The 20278-nt window shown below is 36.2% G+C and overlaps 1 protein-coding gene across 7 annotated transcripts in view; it reads left to right on the forward strand.

Moving 5' to 3' along the window:
- The window catches only part of L3MBTL3 (L3MBTL histone methyl-lysine binding protein 3), a 76709-nt gene that overhangs the window by 48705 nt on the left and 7726 nt on the right, over window positions 1-20278 (forward strand). For all 7 annotated transcript variants that reach the window (XM_041423737.1, XM_041423739.1, XM_041423740.1 and 4 more), the window contains exons 14-19: window positions 1227-1337; window positions 2953-3067; window positions 6259-6361; window positions 13960-14106; window positions 15503-15667; window positions 19339-19430. In XM_041423737.1, coding sequence (XP_041279671.1) covers window positions 1227-1337; window positions 2953-3067; window positions 6259-6361; window positions 13960-14106; window positions 15503-15667; window positions 19339-19430 — 733 coding nt within the window. The remainder of the gene's footprint in view (window positions 1-1226; window positions 1338-2952; window positions 3068-6258; window positions 6362-13959; window positions 14107-15502; window positions 15668-19338; window positions 19431-20278) is intronic.

The raw sequence follows: 20278 nt of genomic DNA on the forward strand, positions 1-20278 counted from the left end.
GCCCCTCTCCACCTTTCTTGTAGACTCCCTTCAGGTACTGGAAGGTTATAATTAGATCACCCCTAAGCCATCTCTTTCCAAGCTGAACAAACCCAATTCTCTCAGGCTTTCCTCATAGGAGAGGTGCTCCACGCCTCTCTTCATCTTGGATTGCTGTTGGGAGCCAGCATTAGGTGGCCAGTGGCTCCCAGCCCTTGTCTCACAGCACACTGAAGCACGTTTGCCTCAGCTTTTCATATCAGGGACACTAATTCTCAACTTTGCTGAGAGCTGGATTAGCAAAAGGCAAAGTGTGGTGTTTATAGCAGTTCCTGGGGTCAGTAGATTACCAGAGGTTATTCATGACCTGTGATTTATCACCCCAAGGTGTGTCTGTCTTGGTAATGTTTCTCAATCTTACATTCTCAGCCAAATACCCCAAGCAAGGATTAGGAAGTTATTTGTTTATATCTGAGACAGTGACAGTGTTTTGTGTTGTATTATGGGGGAAAATTGAGTTCTTAAGCTGCAGCTGAAGGAAAAACACCAATACTCTGCAAAGTCCTGGAGTGACAGATACATTATTTTCATAAAAAATAGAACAAACTTAATAATTTGTCTTGTGAATATGTTCCTTTAAAATAGAAATAATTTTGCTTTAGTTTTCGTAACTACCAGTGACAAACACAAAATCTGATACTCCTACCAAAGACACTAATTTTATCAAAATAGTATTAAAAACCCAGGCATTTGGTCCTGTTTGTTACTGTTATGCTGAGAATTAGTTATGTTTTCAGTAGGAGACTTAAAAAGGGATTGATTCATGAAGCAAAAATACATATCAGAAAACACAAATATGTTTTCTGTAGACAATTTCATAGACATTTCAGGCAGCTGGTATGTAATGCCTTGTTAAATACTGTAATGAAACTGTTGGCCAAAACCTCTAGGAAATCTTTTCTAGAGAATTTAGGGAAAAAAACTGATTCAAACCAAAGATATCTATTTACATCCTTGGATGGCTTGAATCCAGTCCACTCCAGGAGAACCTGGAATCCCAAAGTAGTTACTTTGTTTCACTATATTGATAACACTAGTTTGAATTATGTTTTTATGCTTGAATTTCTAATAGAGGGGGGGCAGATTTGAAAAAATAAAGGCATGAAGTTTTTGATGGATTATATATATTTTATAGCTGCGTCAAATTTTTAGGTTTTGTTGTTTCACATAGTATTCTTCTTTTCTAGAAACCTTCTCATGGCTTTCAGAAAAATATGAAACTTGAAGTGGTTGACAAGAGAAATCCAGTATTTATCAGAGTAGCAACCATTGTAGATACAGATGACTACAGAATAAAAGTAAGTTTCTCTGTCTTATTGTACTATCCTGCTTAAGTAAATGATGAGGACTTCGTAAAACCAAAATCCTGTAGTTGTAAAATTAACCATGGAAAGAAATAAGTGGTATTGCTCTGTCCTGCTAAGCTTTTGCTCTTGCTTTTCATTGATTGATATATGTATAATTCTTTTGGAATGGATTGTGTTACTGTCCTCTTAGATACTTGTGCTGAGGTGGGTAGTTAGAGAGCACAGCTGAATACATTGGAAAATTGCTTTGGGAATAGTTTATAGAAGACAATTGTCTATTCTATTAAGAAATGTGATTATTTAATATCAAGTGTCAAAGGGCTGCTTTGATATTTGTATTAGGGACCATAAAATATTTGGTCAAGGTAATTTAATCTGTTTTTATGAGTTTCTAAGGGGAATAGAGATAGATGTGAGATATTAAACAGCCCTGATCTTTTGTCCTTTGTCATTGATTTCTGCATTTTTGAAGTTTCTGTTAACTATGGGCTTTGGATTGGATTAAGCTAAGTTAAAGTATTTTAAATGTGTTTTGCAGAAGCTGTGTACTTGAATTAATTCTCTTTTGTTGTATGAAACCAGTTTCCACTCTGAAGACCTTAAGTGTTAGAAGGGCTAACATATACCAAGTATCCAGTTAGAAATGAAGGATGTGTATGTTTGCAGTTTGTAGTGATTTACTAGGCATACCTGTTATTTCAAGTAGGAGATGCAGCTGACATTTCATTTTGAATCATCTGAATTAACTGCTAGTAGGAAGTCATCAGAACTAGCATCTTCACACCTACATTTTCCACTTCAAGTCGGACATGCAAAATAAAAAAAAGAAATGGAACAAAAAAACCCCATCCCAAAATAAAAAAATCCCACTCCCCAGTCTGATGTATTAAATGACAGGATTTGTAACTTCTAGGGCAGTAATTTGACTCTGTTGAAAGAGCTCTGTTTGTGTGTGTCTGTGTGTACATGCATCCACACCTGGGCGTGTGAGAGATCTGAGAAATTTACTGGTACAGCGGTCATGAAAGATTTGAAGATATTTAGCCTTCATGTGAAAAAATGTGCGCATAACCCATTCTGGTGCTGTCCTCTGAAGTCACATGCTTAATTTTCTCTTCAGTTTCAACTCTTTTTCCTGTGTAGTCTGATTTTAGTAAAATTGTTGCTTGTATGATGGGGGGGATTGTTTATCTTTTATAGATAAATTCAATATTTTAGTCCTTTGCTTTACATCTCTGCTGTTCTTAAATCCAATTCAAACAGGAGATTAAAAACATTTGGATTTTTGTGTGTTTTTTGAGACATGAAAAAGGCAGAAATTCATGCTTTAATATAAGTATTAATGTGAGAACTAACGTGAGAACTGCATTGTTTCTGGGATTTGAGCCTGACAACACAGTAAACAACCATATGACATATGGTTTACTTTAGTGAGAGTATGCCTGAGTCCAGAAGGTAATGTACATGTATTTTCTGTGTAACTTAAATAGTTCTCTGAAAGTGACTTCTCTACTAGACATGTCATTTCTAGAGATTACTCAGGTAAAATGATTTTATGGAGAATTTTCCTAATCTAAAACGCACTATTCTCCTTTTTGTATTTTAGGTTCATTTTGATGGCTGGGATAGTATTTATGATTATTGGACTGATGTCGACAGCCCTGATATCCATCCTGCAGGCTGGTGTACGAAAACTGGACACCCTCTTCAGCCCCCACTTAGTAAGGGAAACCACACTGTAATGTAATGATGGTAAAAAGGCATGTGTGCTGTGCTATCTTTTGTCCCTGCCAGTGCCATTCAAAGAAGAGAAGCCACTAGGATATACAAAATAATTGCAAATGTGACATTTAGTGCAAAATCAACAGTCAGTAATTAATCACTTTTTAGTAGATGGTTTTATTGACCTCCTTACTGCAATGGAAATACAAGAACCATAGTCAAAACTAGAAGTGATGTAAAAGATTTGTTGTGTAAAATCCTGGCCCTCTCAAAGCCAGCGCTGAAACTGCTGTGGCACTCAGTAGGGGTGTAGGGTATCACTCTTAAGATCCTTTGTTCACATCTCTCTTGATGGTTACTATGCTTTTTTGGCTCAAAGGAGTCCAGAGTGCACTGAGAAGGCACTGCTTTCAAATGCTGTGGCAAATCCTCAAAAACAACGAACTTCCTTTTCTTCTTCAGCTGAGCAGAGAGGGATTAATGGTGCCCACTTGGAAACTAAATCCAACAGAAGCATGGTACCAATAATAACACTGGATTTACCAGCTTGTCCTCTCTGGGGATTTTGTTTTACTTGTTGAAGAAGTGGGAGAGGTTGCAGGGAGAAGAGACTTTTTGGTAAATATATCCCTGCCTAGTCCACTGTGTTTCTAGGTAATGGCAGTGAAATCACTTTAGCCAAACTTTGAACAGATGAGTTTTTAAGTGAGCGCTCTTCTCTGAGATTGGTTTATGTAGTGACTATGAGGTGTGGTTTGCACAAGTGCTGAGTATTCACAGCTGTTAGAAGGTCAGAAACAGCTGTGCTTGGAAAATAAAAAATGCTGAGCAATGCCAAGTACTCAGAGAAAAAATTAATGTAAAATAACTGAGATAAGTCACACACAGTGTGGATGTGTTACCTGAAAAGCACAATACCTCAATTCAATGTCTCTGAATGCCAAGAAGAAATGATTCCTATCCAGGGTGTGATCAGAGTATATTCATTAGTTTTCTGAGCACTCCAGCAGTACAGTGATGACTGCCTGTTAGGAAGTTAATCATTCTGCCTTCAGACTCTGAATAGAGTGCTGTAAGTGCCAAAGCACAAAGAGAATAATGAGGAGAAGACATAATGCTGCGTATCTGCTTCTTGATCTGAGATGTGCTGTCCTGTGTGCTGAACGAGCAGCCCAGAGGGAAAAGTAGTTTGTGGCCACATATATAAAAATTGTATCACATGGCAGAAGAGCTGAATAAGGTTACTACATTTGTATTATGTAAGACTGATATATAAATAAAATTCTTAGCTTAGGTGAGAGTATAAAATATGTAAATTCATTTTTTTGAGACATTAAAATAAATGAGGTACAGATGCCCAGCACTTTTAACATGTCATCTCCTCTAGGTGGTGGCTTAGGAGGCACTGCTCATCCCTTTTAGGATGTGACTGGTAGAATTAAATTTCTGCTAAGCTACAAAAATGAAGATGGATGATATGACAGGAGAGGAAGTTGACCATCCATTAAATAGGAAAAAAGTAATAATCTACACAAATACTTATAAAATAGAATGATTACTGAATAAAATATTAATCCAACAATATGACTTTGTTTTATTACCATGTAGAATATTTTAAAAATGTTAATATTTCTTCTAAGTAAGTTAAAACACATTTTCAGACTTCTTCAAGGGTTTCATGAGGAAGGAAGAAAATATTTTCCAAGAGTTTCTGCCTCAGTCTGTATGATAGGACTTTCAATGATGAGGTCCAGATCCCTGCCTTTCACATTAGAAGCTTTGTGAATGCTGTGCAATGTTAACAATATTAGTCTAGAGCACTTCCCAGTATTCATATTGTTTTCAGATGTAAAGAATCATTAAGGATTATGACTTTTCTGATAGCAGTTAGGGAATTAAGAGCCAAGTATTGGTGTTGATTTTAACATTGTTTCACAGCGATGTGAACAGCAGCTTCTCATGTAAACATGGACAACCAGTTGTAGCTTTTTTAAATTACATTTTTTAGAGTTCAAAATTTGTAAGTGAAGAGAGAATAGTTATAGGGAGTTAATTTTTTCAAAGTCAGAACACCAGTGAAGGACGACTTCTCTTTACAGAAACATCCCTATTCGGATAAATCCTCCTCTGAGTCCACTTGCTACATTATAAGCATGATATCTGTATAAAGGTAGAGAAGGTAAAATTCCCTGTTCTCTCACTAATTACAGTCATTAAAGGCTATACAAGTCTTTGGACTTCAGTGTAGTGATAGTTTTGTAATTTTTGCATAGCTGGACCATTTGGTAAAAAAGGCTTTTAGACTGCTCTAATTATACATAATAATTCTCTGTCTTTCATTATCCATCTGCGAGCAAGAATCTTTCATCTGGAAAAATATTTAAATAGACCTTTTCATGTCTGTATTGTTATCTGTAGGGGGAGATACAAGTTCATGTGCTGTTCAAGAAGAACTGGTACTAGAAGGGGCCAGTGCATTCTTGCAGAGGCTCTGCAGGTGTTCCCAGTGTCACGTACTGGAGCACGGATGTCTCTCACTTGCTGTGAAACTGTGGGTTATGTATTGTGTTTGCTTGTGCCTCAAATCTCCTTTTGACATCCTTTAATGTCTCTGCAGGCATCATTGCACATTTTGATGAAAATTAGGTAGACACAAATTCAGAGAAGTGAAAAAGTAAAAAAAATCTCTTGATGGCTTGTTCTTTTTAGTAGTATTTTCAGCCTTTGTTTTCACATCTTTTTAACTGGAAAAGTTCAGCTAAAAAAATGTGTAAGGACAGTGCACACTACAAATACATCCCTGTCTTCAGGAACTGGGATAGGGTGCTTACTTTTTCTGTGCTCTTACAAAACAACCAGTTTCCAACTAAATGTAGATAGTAGAAGAGAAATTTGATGTCATGCAGCTCCTCCAAGATTTGTGTTCTTTATATAGACGTAGTTCTGTTGTAGAGACTTACTTGCATGGAATAAAATTATTTCTCCAGTGGATTAGGTTGTTTAAATCTCCATGGTGCTTTTACAGGATGTGTTATTAAAGTATTTCTGTGTACTTATTTCTTCATGCTTGCTACAATGCACTGGTATTTGTGAATATTTAAATATTAGATAATAGCTTTTAAATATAATATTAGCTTTTAAATGTTAGATAATTTTCTTAAATCTCATTTGTAATTCACCTGGCATGCAGGTCCCTTGGAACTGGTGGAAGCTTTAGAGCATGGAGGGTGTCCCACAGCAGGATGTAAGGGAGTTGGACACATTAAAAGAGCAAGACATATCGGCCATCATAGGTATGTTCTGTGAAACTGATTTTATTCTTTCAATTGAGGGATGTGTGCAGATGGTTCTTTTAAATTGTTGTTCGTAAGAAAACAGATCCAAGCTGGAAAAAAATAGGAAATCTTGTAAACCTAAATATGCAGTTATTTCAGTTGCCATGGTGAGCATGCTGAAATAAACATTAGCAATCTGTAACTTCATTTCACCAGGGTGTGCTGAGATAAGATTTGCTGTACATTACTTTTTGTCACAATTGGTAGATTCAGTTACTCTGTATTTTATTCCTTTGGGGATTCCTCAGCTTGCTGTCCAATTTGCAAAATATCACAGACAGATGTGTATAAAGCAATAACTTTGGTACCTTTTGAAATATGAGGTCACTGATTTTATTATGGCTTGGGTGTTCTTGTTCTGCTTGGTTGGTAAGAGTAAGGATTTGCTTGTTGGCTTGGAGCAATGCTAGGAAGGAAATTCTGATTGACATATTCCCGAATGACAACTTGCTTCTTCTATTTGGTGTTTCTAAGGAAGCTTTGTTGGGCACCTTCTGAAGTAAAATTCAGAAATATGGACACCCCATCCTAGAGAGTAGTTGATACTAGCACTGGAGAATGGAATGAAAGGGATAGAGACATAATGACCGAGTAAATAGAAAACATTTCCCAAGTTGAAATTTTAGTATTTTCAAAATATTTACAGTGTGGTGTGAATCCAGACTGTTTCAGTAAGGGATGTACAAGTAATATAGTGTGTTGAGTTGAGAATGAAGCACCATAAATACCATCCTGTTACCTTTTCAGAAATTAGAGCTTCCAAAAGCTGTAATTTTTCCATTACACAGTCATATAATTCTCAAATGTCATATCCATTTGTTCTTTCTGCTCTCTGATATGGTTAGATGACTGCTCTTTGGTTATTTATCTATACATTTTTTAAAGTATTTTTTTCAAACTGCCTTGATCCAAGAGTGAGCTCTGAAATCTTTTCGTGTTTTTGATGAGATCATTATGTGCTGTTGACTCAAGTTATGCTACAAGGTTTTGCTGGTGTATCACCATGTGTTAAGGTCCTGACTAATTCCTATCAAAGATACCTGGCTAGCAAAACTCACTGTATTACTACATTTTGATATGCAAGCGGCATCTTCTGCTGCAAGTTCTTTCCTGTCTGCAGCAGAAGAGTTGTTTGTGCTGTTAGGAACAGAAGAGCTCCTGATGCTAGGACAGGCTTTATCCCCAGGAAAGGACGTAGCTATGATAGCTCCAGTGACAAAACTTGTTGCAGTATGAACTGTGAAGAGGTTGCCATGACACAGTATGCCACACCACTGTCTTTCAGATTATTCTCACCCTATTCCGGTTGTCTTTTTCTGTCTGTGTTATTTTTCTTTTCTTTTTTCTTTTTTTTTTTTCTTCCAGTTTTTCTACCTTCCCTTTTCTACTTTCCCTTTATTTCACTCAACAAGTAGGGTTACTCCTTAAACAGTCAAGTCAGTCCTTAACAATATTGTAACTTTCTGCATTCATAGCATTAGTCCACTGCAAATGTGAACTAAACTAGATTTGCCTAAAAAGCTTCCTGACTGCTTATCTGAAACCCATTTAATTTCATATTCTAGTAGACTTGAGTATTGTATGATTTATTATTGCATCTAGTTTAGGAGGCAATAAATTCTAAATCCTTATCAAGTGCTATCTCAATTACTTAGAATCAGGTGGACATGCCATGGGTTTCGGCCCAAAGCTGAAACTTAAAATGAGAAAAAAAAAGAAAGCAAATTTCTGTGAAAAGTTTTTTATTTATGATCTCTCTTAAAAAATATTGGCAATAAAAGTTCTAATGTTTTAAATGGAAAGGATGAGTAAGAGCTATATGTCTATTTAATTTGTATAGCCTTTGTTTTTATAGCTACCTTTTCCATGCTATTTAAAGGTCGTTATACTTACTCATCCTAAATATTAAGAAAAGAAATAAACTCATGGCATTTCATTGTGCTTCTTTTTTTACTGTAGTCTAAGATTTCCAATTATTTGCACATTAACTGATAGTTCTAGGGTATAAAAATATAACCAAGGAGATTTTGTTGAACATAAGACGCATATTAGCTGTTTCATAGCAAATATATTTTACCAGTAAATATCTTATTCAGTAGCTATTGATTTGCCCTTTGTGATGGTATTCTAGTTTTGTTCTTGAGTATTTCTATGGAAAATAATGAGATTTGTTCTCTTCCGGAGCCTACATATTTGAGGGTCCAGGTTTCCACAAAAATTCTAACATTGTACCACCACTTTTTTCCTGAATTAACCAAGAGATTTTGAAATTTGTACAATTTTCCACATCAGGTAGCATTCCCGTGGCTCTTTTATCTTTGGAATCCTGAAATGTATTTAACCGTGCTTATCTTGTTTTTTGTGATGAGGTGCAGCACACAAATGCCTGTGTGCAGAAAAGATGATTATTTAAAATGCTAAGTAGTTCTGAAATAATTTTGAGAGCTTGTTCCTTAGGAATCACATGAAAGCCTTGGTGATTAATTATATAGCAGTGCTAAAGCATTTACTTTTTGGAAAAGTTGATGTGACTAAGGACTTGGTATCTATCAACAGTTAATCTAGGGTTATGTGTGGTGCAGCTGAAACAGCCTGACATACAGATTGTTAGCATTATGCAGATCACCTGCATATTTATGCTTGTGAATTGTGTACCCTGATGTTTAATGCATGCAGTAATTCTCAAGTTCAAGCAGGAGCACGAAGAGGTCAGTTGTAAGTGTAGTTCATTAGATTTTTTGAGTCAGTTCTTCATGAGTCAGTTCTTCATGAGTAAAGATTTTTGCCTGAAACTTCAAACTTCCCATGCGTTATGTGTAAGTTGAAGTGAACTGAAGTGCTGTGGTATGGGCTGTGTTGTAAGAGAGCACGTGTTGTATAAACGTGGAAACCTCAGGTCCGCAGGAGGTCACATCTTTTTGTTCAGTGGTTTTTGATGGCAGTCTCAAGGTCATTGGCACCTGCCAAATCTGTTCAAAAGCACTCTTCATTTCTTGATTCGCCTTTAAACTGTTGAAGCAGCTTTCTCCTGAAAAATGAATGCTTTGATGATAAACATGCACTGTAATTTGTGAAAGACAATAGTTGCATTGATTGTTTTGAGACTAGTTAAAAATGTTTTCATAAAGTCTGAAGTAAAGAGATCACTTAACAAAATCCATCAGCAAAAAAAAAAAAAGAACACATCCCTCAGATGCTGTCGGGATCTTTTCTCTGAAGGTTTCTTGCTAATCTTGTATTGCTACCAGCTGATGTGATCACCTGGACACAGGCTGATCTAGACAGTCTAATCCATCCATTAGTCCAGTCTGGAGCTCTCATACAGCTTCATCCCTTGGCAGTGCTCAGCAGTAGCTTGCACCTGAAAGGCACTGAGGAGCTGGTGTTGGTGACATTTCCAACCAGCACAGCTGAACCAGGGGACCTGTCTGTGGCTTAATACAGGTTTGCAAAATATTCCAAGTGTTCAAAAGGACTAATAATCTGGATTTAATGGTACTTCATACGCAAGTTCTTAGACCTAAGAGAATGCTGCCTTACTCTTCTTCAGTTTAAGAGAGTGTTCCCTTCTGATATTAGGTGTAGCTGAAAGTATTGTGTCTGGACTCTGTGCTTCAGAAAATTTGTATACTGCTACGAGATAGGAACATCTTCAAATGTCTGGAGTAGATTAAGGTCTATGCCTATCAGCAGCCCAGTTTTATCCTCCTACCCTTGAACTTTACAGAAAAGAGATAGGTATGTAACTGCACCTAGAGATAGATCTTGAGTGTGACAGAAGAGCAGTTGCAAATAAACACAGGTGGGGTATGCTACTCAGCACTTCTGTTCCATCAGACAGTTCTGGAAAGGGCTAGTAGTGTAAAACCTCTATTGACTTGAAAATCCCATGCCTGTGATCAGAATGGTGCCTTTTTCTCTCTTCATCTTTCATGATTCAGAAACTTATTTTAATTCTCAGTTTTTACTCAGCATATGCAGGACTCTGGAAACAGTGGCTCCCTTTCCTCGGAAAACCGTGTCATGGACACACATATTGCCAGCAAGTCAGCTGCCCTGCAGACAGCTAATTATTGTGCTGTGCTGATCCTTCAGCATTTGGAGACGGCTGATAGCTCTCGTGTGTGGGGGTGTGTGTGTGTGTCAGGTGTTATTAATCTGAATGTTTGTTTACTGAGGCAGCTCCAATGATAATTGAGATCTTCATGTTGGACTCCGTCCAAAGCTCTGGGGCAGTGCTGGGGGCTCTACAGCCCTGTCAGAAGAATAGCAGAGGTTTTAACATTGAGTACCTACTGCTGCTTTTGCTTCCTGCCATTCTTCCTGAGCCTCTGGCAGACCTGGGTATCCTCAAACCAAGGACATCTGATCATTTTGGAAACTAACTTCTGAACCTGTGCTGTTTTCAAACTGGTGTGCTAAAGCACCATGTAAGCTGGAGCAGAAATCCAGGTTTAAGGTGACGGAAGAGTTAAAAATCCTTATTTAATATTAAATAACCTAAACACCAAGACTTCTGAGCCCTTGAGATGAGTTGTGTTAAAAACTTACAGTCCTATATAAATTGAATACTTCTGTTATGTAGGAATAACAAGATTAATTTTTTTCATTCTTTGTAGTAGACAAGTTAAACTGAACTGAAGGTGGAAGGCATTGAGGTTCAGGAGGATTTACTGATTGAACCAAAGCCATACACAGGTTCATTCATGCTGTGTTTCGTTGTAACATAGCTAACAGTGGAAACCACATGGGTTCTTTTTGTTGCCTCTAGTAACAGTAACATCAAAGGACTATCAAGGAGTTTTTTAAAAATTGCTCAGCAACTTGAATGATTAATTACAGAGAAAAAGTCATCTGAATCTAGTGTTCCAAAGCATTGTTAATATTATAACTATTGTTGACTGAAACTGTCATTCAACTGCAGTTTTTCCAGAAAATACTAAAGGGAAAGGTGGTATATAAGCAGGCAAGTTATAATAAAGGACTGAATTTTTAGGGTTTTTCTTAGGGTATTTTGTTTGTTTTTTTTTTTTTTTATTTAAAACTTAATAGTGGTGTTGGTAAACAGAAAACCTGCTGGAGTCTGACAATTATATTGTCAGATTTCATTGGGAGCATAAAGCTTGCTTAATAAAACACAACTGAAGTTAAATACCACATTGGTAGTGTTCAGTGTTTCCTTGTGACAGCCCTTTAACTGCTCAGAAACATTGCTCAAAACACCTCTGTGAGCCTAGGAAGCTGAAAGAAAATTACATGCTTTGCCCTGTAGCAGAGGCAGAACTGAGATTAACCAATATATTCATGAATTTCTGAAAACTGTATTTCATCACAGTGGTATGTGTTTGTCACAGCAAGAACTTAAATCACACTAGCAGTGGTCCCTTAAAACCTTTTTCTGAGCAGAAGCCTGTATCTTTTATCTTGTATTTCTTTTGAAAGAGAAAAAAGACATCATTGTGATAGATGCAGCAGCATAAGTCATCTGGCAGAGGGTAGTCCTAAGACACACAAAACCAGTAGGTTGAGAATAAATGTAAACATATATAAATAGATTTTAAATAAAATACCCCATTCTGCTTAAGAGGAAGTAGAACTAAAAGGTGAATGTTCCAAGTTAATTTCTATTTGTATATTTTCTTCCATGTCTCTAAAAAATTTCATTAACAAAAGCATACCATCCTTGAAGTTTAGTGTTTTATAGCCAGTTGGACTCTATCTGATTTGGATGTGTAAACAAAAAGTTTAAGAAAGCAAAAAGATTACTCTTCTGTGCTTCATTGCATCGCCTGGGGATATAGCTGCATGTCCCTTTACAGCACTCTACAGGCTGTAACATCTGCTTGGAGTAGCCTTTAACAGGGATGCCATCTTGATTAGAAAAGCCAAAGCTATTCTATTTTTTTTTCTTTCATAATTCAAGTTCAGCATAGCCACTCAAGTATTTAATAATAATAATAATATAATATTTAAAAAACCAAGTTGATACTGTCTTATTTTCAAATGAGCCAATTGAAGAAATCAAACATACTGTTGATATCCTGTCGAGATAAGCCCAGCAAGGGCTGACTGACTTGGCCTTAAGGAATTTTCTCCTTTTATGCAAGTGCTGATAAAAATGTAAATTTCCACCAACTTTTTGTTTATCTTGGTGATAGCAAAATTAGATTACCAATATTTGTCCAACCCCATTATAGGAGTTGTTACATACTCATTCTGAACCCAGAGCTTTGTTGGTAAGGGAAGAGGAGAGTGTACAGCATATTTTAAATTAAAAGGCCTTTTTATTTTTTAATGCTGTGCTTTCTAGGAAGAAAACTGTAGTGAAAGCTGTTGTTTTTCTATTAATTTTTGAAATTTGGAGGTGGCAAGGCATGTGGCTGTCAAGGTAGAGTTGTTTATATTAGACAGTTCTCTTTGGAAATCATGCATGTAACTATCAGTGAAACAAATGAAATATTGCAATGATTTATGGAAAGATGGGTAGTTACAGTCTTTCTTGAAAAGAAAATAAGCAAAATTGTAGAACATAGGGTTTTTACCTTTTAAAATTATGGAAGTCATTGTAACAGTACAGGTGAGTAGGAAAGCATAATTTCAAAATATAGTTAATGTCATAGCTCATGAGCCACAAATGGAGGATCATATTTAGTACAGTCTGTCCTGTATCTTATATAATTTTAAAAACTTGAGTGTGATGCTATTCACTGTTGTAACATGTATATACTGTTCAGAGTATAGGATATTATAATTGATGTATTGAGTATGTGGTCTGGCTGACTAATCAGTTAAACACTGCAGAACATTCTGCTAAAGCAAGATCCTAGTTCAGCCTCCTGTGTTTTGGTTTGTGTTGCTGTTTTTCCCTTTCCTACTTCTTGTGCAAACCCAGGTTTTCTGACTTTGGTACAATTTCCACATTTCTTAGAGCAGTATTTAAAAGTCGTTGTGTCAGTGTTCATTGTCAAATTATTTCCCTAGCTGGAGTGTGGGGAAATAGGGAGTATTGAATGTTAAGAAAGACTGTAAAAATATGTCTCTTAAAGGAGTATCACAAAATGGCATTTGCAAAGATGGGGCACTCACTGCAGTAAGGGGATGTGCTCCAATCCTCATGCTTTGCCCTTGAAATGCAGCTTCTGTGTAGACATTACATAATAGAAATATCCTCCTTCGCATAAATAAATAACCATGGTAATATGACTTTATTTGGAGAGACATGGATATAGTCAAAGGCATCCTGTGTTGTATGTATAAATACCATTACAATTATGAGGGAGAAGGCTAAACATTTATCAAGCAATTTTCCACAATGAATGTTGTAATAGAAAATAATACAGTTTGTGTTACACAAGTTGCTGTGAAAAGGAAATGCGAAATTGAGGTTTTTATTCGATGGATTTATTAACATTGTAAGTACTACTACTTACTGCATTTTTAAAAATCTTCTTTATTTTAAGTTAATGCATCTACTTCCAGGAAATTCCAATGTCCTTTTGTTTGAAATCAGTAAAGTGTTTGAGAATAAAGAGTAATTGTTGTTCTTCAACTTCTAGTGCAGTCAGCTGTCCATATTCAGAGATGAACTTGAACAAAGAAAGCCTCTTGCCTGACCGATTGAGTGGGGAGATGCCTGCAGCCAGTCCTATCCCCAGAAACAGAAAAGTGGAAACAAATGAAAGATCCACCTCTCCTGTAATCAAGTAATTATGATTGAAACTATGTCTGTGACTACCAGCAGTATTTTATTTCTATGTTCTCCAGTGCAATTTACAATGTGCAATGACTGAATGGTTTCAGAAAGGCCTGCCTATTTATCTACATTTTCATTTACAGGGAAGAAAAATGTTTTTTTCAGTGCTTATCAAAAAGGTCATAGAGCTGTGAAAGACCGATACTGATTTTACTGCCTATGGTTTAACAAGAGTTTGGTTTCATCTTCAGTGTAACTATCTAGACTACTAAGTGGTTAATTGGAATTTAAAATTGAATGTTGACCAGTTGGTTTCCCTTTAGAAAATTATTCTTTGTGTTCCTTTTGTTTGCTGTAGTGGCGTTATTGATGTGACTGTAAATTAATGTAGCTCTTTGAAGAACAGCCAGTATTATGTCTTTACAGTGGGAGTGGGGAATCAAATTACTGGGACTGAGTTTTGCAAGAATAGTGCTGAAGTCTGTAGCTGAAGCTTTTAAATAGGAGCACTGGGAAAAAACAAAGGAGCATGATACCAAGATGATTATTTTCAGATTATTATTTTATCTCAGAAATTGTGGATACTCATTCCTGTGCTTATCTTGGACTGTAGGGAAAAATAGATAATTTAAGAAAAAAAGGAAAGGAAGAGAGGCTTTCCCTTCTTTTCATGGCTAACATTAATGTAAATGTGAAAGTGTGAATGATGTGAAATGTGAAAATGTGAAAATTTCCAGTTCTCACTGTAATGACCACATATTTTCAATAGCTGGTATTTTAAATTGCCTTCTCAGAGACAGTTTCAGCTTCATGCTTCAAAACCCAAAATGTTCTGCTGTCTAAGAGTTCTGCCTGATTTGATTGCTATAAATGTAGGGTTTTAGAAATCTGAAGTGACTTAATTACTCCCTGGCAGGTAGCCTGCTTGCCATTACAGTGAATCCACTAGCAATTTGAGCAAAGTCCTCGGTGGCAGGGACTGTGTCAAGTGCTACTTTTTTCATTGTCCCAGTTAAGAGGCTGCATAGAACACTGTGAAGGCTGCACAGTGATATGTTATGGGAGAGAAGGGATAGGAGAAAAATAATACCTCAAAGTGTTTCTTGTGTAGCAAATATTTGAAGAGGATAGCTTATTATAAAAAGTAATATTAGACAAATTCTGTTCCTGTTGAATTGTCTAATCATTTTACTATTGACTTAATGGAGAAGAGAGTTCTTTATTTTGATTTCTGAAAATGCCAGGTATACATTTTTTTAGTGGCAAGTAAAAAAACTTCTCTATATTTCTTAACCAAAAAACCACCTTGGATGTTTTCAGTTGACTTTTTGTGCATAGAGAAAATAAATTAAACAACAGCTTTGCTGCTTCCACTTCTAAACATTTTGTTCATTTGTTTTAAACAGTGACAGAAAATGCCCCAGCCCTGGTCATGTAGGTATGAAATCTTCACCTCACAATCGACCATCAGGGAAAACTGTACCAGAAACAACCAAGCTGGATGATGCAGAAAATAAATCTCCTTGCAAGAAGCCCCTGTTATGCAACGTGAAAGAAAAGAAGGCACCTGGGTAACTCTCAGTTCCTTTCAAAGTAATGAGTGTTTGGAGTCAGTTCAAAAAGCAACTTACCAGGCAAAGCAGTCCAGTGATTTGTCTGAGGAATTCTTAGAAGCTGTGGGAAAGGAGATGAATGCTCTTCAGCTCTTTTTATCTTAGAAATAGAGGGGAAGGGAGTATCACAAGGTATATAAGAAATACATGTCAAAGGAGAGGAAAAATAAAATACAGTTATTGGAAATTGAGATTCTTCTTCCTAGGTTTGTGTCCAAATTATTTTATATATACAAATATCTATAAATTAAAAGTAATTCTTTAACTTTCAGCATCTGGCATGCATTTTTGACAGAAAATGACACGAGAACTTTTTTATACCACAAATATTATTCCCCAGTGCAAGTTTGGAAAGTATCTTTGAAGCTAAAAGTACACAATTCAGTGTTTTCATGGGGATATGTGAGGCAATAGGATTCCCTAAATTTTTAATTAGTTACAGTATCGCTACATTATATTATTGACTATTTTCAAACAGAAATAGATGACACCCTGCAAGATGATATGTCATTTGTTATATATTTACATGAGCTGCATTATTTTGTGTTCATAATATATGAACTGTGTTAGCAATAGTACTGTCTTGAGAGGCAGAGAGAGGAGAGTTGGTATTTTATGGGAAATCACCCACAGTAAAGCCGACGATTGAAATGGAACTGTTTTGTTAAGAGTTGGACTTTGATAATCTTTATTGGGTCCCTTCCAACTCAGGATAATAAACAGCATTCACTAGTCATACTTTAGTGAATTTAAACAGAAAAGAAAAGAAGATGGCTTCAAGTGTAATTTAGAAATAACCTGTGTTAAAAAATAGTTGTAATTCATCATTTTTGTCATACTTACAGTAAATTAAAATTTTTCTTTAGAAATATACTTTGGCTTTACAGACTACCTCTTAAGATTAATTGAAGAAAAAAAAATTTCATATTTTATTTTTTTGGAGGGTGTTACCTTTAGAAGACTTAAGATAAACAATACTTGTGCTATCTGTTCACTGTGTTGAATCAGTTTCATTAAGAGAATAAGTCTTGTGCCAGCTTTGAACTACCCAGAGACTTTGCAGCTTGTATTTCAACTGTTAGACGACACTGATGACTGGCTGCATTTTATCATCTAGCTTTCCTCATTCATTATGTATCCAGCAAAGTCATGGAGGACTTTCAGTTGAATAATCTCCCTTTGAAAAAGGCATGAAAAATAATGTTCACAACATTAGGTATATATGAGCTGCTGGGGTTATAAAATATTGAGCATCTGCTTATTGCAATACCCAGTGGATCTTTTTAGATGTGTATTCAAAGTACACATGCATAATTGAAGACATAGATACACACTTGTGTGCTCTTTAGTTGCTGAGCTCATACTGTGGATTTAATTATGTTTGACTGCAGTTCAATTGTGTATACCTTTGTATTCAAAGGTAATCTTTTGTTTCATAGAAGTCTTTCGTTGAGGAACCAACCACAAATGATCCCAAACATGAGTTTTATTTTGTCATGTTAAATCTAAGTGGTACTCAGCTAATCTCTAGTTCCCCTTACTCCTTTTCCTTTCTCTCTCTCTCTCTCTCTCGTTTTTTTTGTTTTGTTTTGTTTTGGTTTGGTGTTTTTTTTGGGTTTTTTTTTTTTTTTTTGATGCTCTCTATGCATCAAACAACTATGCTAGAAAATTTTGGTTTGCAAGAATATAATTATGTTCATAAATACTGCAGTGTGTCCCTCTGGAATGTTCCTGACACTAAAAGTCATGATAAAAATTACATACCTACAGCATATTGAATTTTAAAGTATCTTCAGAGTAGCAAAAGAATTTCACTGTAATAAAAATTCTCTTCTTGAAATCTTTACATGAAGGAAGCTGAACACTCAGACTTGGGAATCAAATTATACTGGCTCTTAAAAAAAATTCTATTTGTCTTCCAGCCTCTTAACCAAAACCTTCAATTCATGATATAGTCGTGATACGGTCGTATTTAACTAACGAGGTCAAATTTCTGTATGTATGCTGCTATGAAAATTGCTCTCAAGAAAATAGGGAGTACTTGTTTCCTCACAGGATTTGGTGATCTCTCTTCCTTAGCTGAATTACAGCTGTCATTTCCTTAGCCTTTGGAATTAATTGCACTAGTTATTTTAGCATGTTACTTTAGAAAGTTTTCTGTGTTTGTGGAGTTTGGAAAATAAGTTTTAAGTGAATAAATCTTTCTGAGGAAGATACTGTGGAGAAGTCCATTGTGGCAGAAGGAGCTGTGCATGCTGTATGCATTCCACTGGTATTGGTTGTCATACTATTATTTGTGTCCTGTCATACTAAAAAGGCTGGATTTCCTGATCTGCAGTGTTCATTTTGCACCATTACTAGTGTGATAATTATATTTCTGTTGAAGTCAGTGAACCTGAAGCTCCTACTTGATTTAGTCACAAATGTTTTCTTGTATATAATATATAAATGGTATTTAATGGTATAAAAGTAAACAGTGGAATTAAATAGGTCTGTTTCTTCTGTGGATTTGTGTTTTGAGGTTAGCTAATCTTGATGCCTAACAAAGTGTTAGGTGTGCATCTGCTTTTCATCTGTGATGTTGACATTTGTTAAGGTGTTCTTGTTGATTCCTTTTGTGGTAGATGGTAAAGCATCAGTTCATATGGTAGTGGGATTTCTTGTAGCTTTCACTCCAAGAATCATTCTGGTGCCTATTTTTAGAAAATGCTCATTATGTGCTTGGTATCTCCGAGTGCTCTGAGTATCTGTGGTGGTTCAGTAAGAATTGGCCAAAGTGTTCTGAAATTCTTAAAAAGCAGAAGTAAGTAGACATGTAATGTCATCAAATCCATGTCACTTCACATTTGTAAGAAACCAGGAAGTACCAGGAAATACCTCTGGAAATACCTTCTGAAGGCAGAGTTTGAAAAGGAACTTCCCAAGGGCTGACAGGAATTCACACACCCCACACATCCCCATCTTGAGAAATTCTCTTTATTTCCACATCTCTTGCCCAGTTTTTCTCAACAGGGGGAAGACATTCCCTCTCTGCAAATTTTTGGGCTGGCAAAGCTTAGGGAGCAGCTGGATAAGAAGTAATGCAAAAGCAGAAGCAAAAGAATATAGATATTTTCGATGATATTTTCAGTGGGATCATTAGCAGCTGCACTGCAGGGTGTCAGTAACTGTACTGACAAGGAATTGATGCCCTGTAGAGATGAACGTTGGGCAGAGGAAAAGGAGTAAGTGTTATTTCAGACAGCTCCTGAAAATGGCCTGCATAACCAGCCAGGCTTTGTAGGACATGCAGCTGTATATGTGGGTTTCACTCTTCCCACCTTATGATGTGGACACATCCACTGCCTCCCTTTGTGTATTTTTCAGTTTCAGTTATCAAGTCAGGTGTATTGGTATGGTTTACATAATCTTAGTTTACACCGTTCTTGAGCCTTCTTTGCAAAATTCATGTCAGTCATGCCATTCTGTGTAAGTCAGAAATAAGATCCTCTCTTTCTTTATTTTATAATGATACAGCATCATTTGTGTGGGAATCCTGGTGTGTCAGTAGTATTGCTAGCAAGAGATTTTATCATGCTTAGTGATTTTTATGATGTGTTAATAAAAATTGAACATCTTCTTTTCCTCAGTGGAGTACTACAAACAAAGGATGCCATAAAGCACAAAGAGTGTGAAGATGAGGAGACAGAAAATAAGCTGCTCATTTCAAACGAAATCAAAGGTAAATTGGCAGTTCTTAATTTGTTTCAAATTAAAATCTGCAGAAGTGAAGAAGTGTGATGTCCCTTGAAATTTTCATGAAACTGTATTGCAAATTCTTTTCCACATTCACTGTCTGCGTCCAAAAATTTTGTGACAGCAACACTTTCAGCACTATGTCCTGGTTTGGGGCAAATTTGGAAGGAACTTCCAAAGGGATGTTCCTTAAAGGGAAAAATTCAGCAGCCATTCCCCCTACCTGTTCAGGAGAGTATCTTGTAACCATCAAAGGCTTTTCCAAGAACTTTATCACAGTTGTAAGGATGAGTGCAAAATGAATAGCAATATAAAAAAAAATCTCATTTCAATGATGTTTATCCCCTGACTTTTCAAAATAGTTTATTAAACCAGTCTGAATCGTAAATTCACTTATTGCCTTGAAAATGTATTGAAAGTTAAAGCACTTAACACATTACAGATATAAAGCAAAATTAAGATGATTTACTTAACCCAGCCTCCGTCTTGTTGAGGGTGATGGACAGACTGTGGGTCCTCATTGGTGAGACAGGAAAGTTCTCATATGGTCTCTAAAGATTTTTTCCAATATGGACTTTTCTTCTGTTCAGTGATTCTGAGTGGTTGTATGTACAGCTGTAGCAAAACTCTTGGCTGTTCACAGATCCACTTGGACAGATTGAAGCAGCTGTTCATTAATAATTTTTATCCTCGTTGTTTAGAAAGAATACAGCACAAATCCAGATTATCAGAGTCTTATATTTGCTAATTTTTTCACATGGGAATCCTAGTATCTGGCTTGTTATTAGACTGAATCTGTGCATTGTTTCAGTGCAGCCTTGCTGCAATAGTTTT

Source organism: Onychostruthus taczanowskii, unplaced genomic scaffold (genome assembly GCF_017590055.1).
Source record: "Onychostruthus taczanowskii isolate IOZ18803 unplaced genomic scaffold, ASM1759005v1 scaffold8, whole genome shotgun sequence".
Taxonomy (NCBI): domain Eukaryota; kingdom Metazoa; phylum Chordata; class Aves; order Passeriformes; family Passeridae; genus Onychostruthus; species Onychostruthus taczanowskii.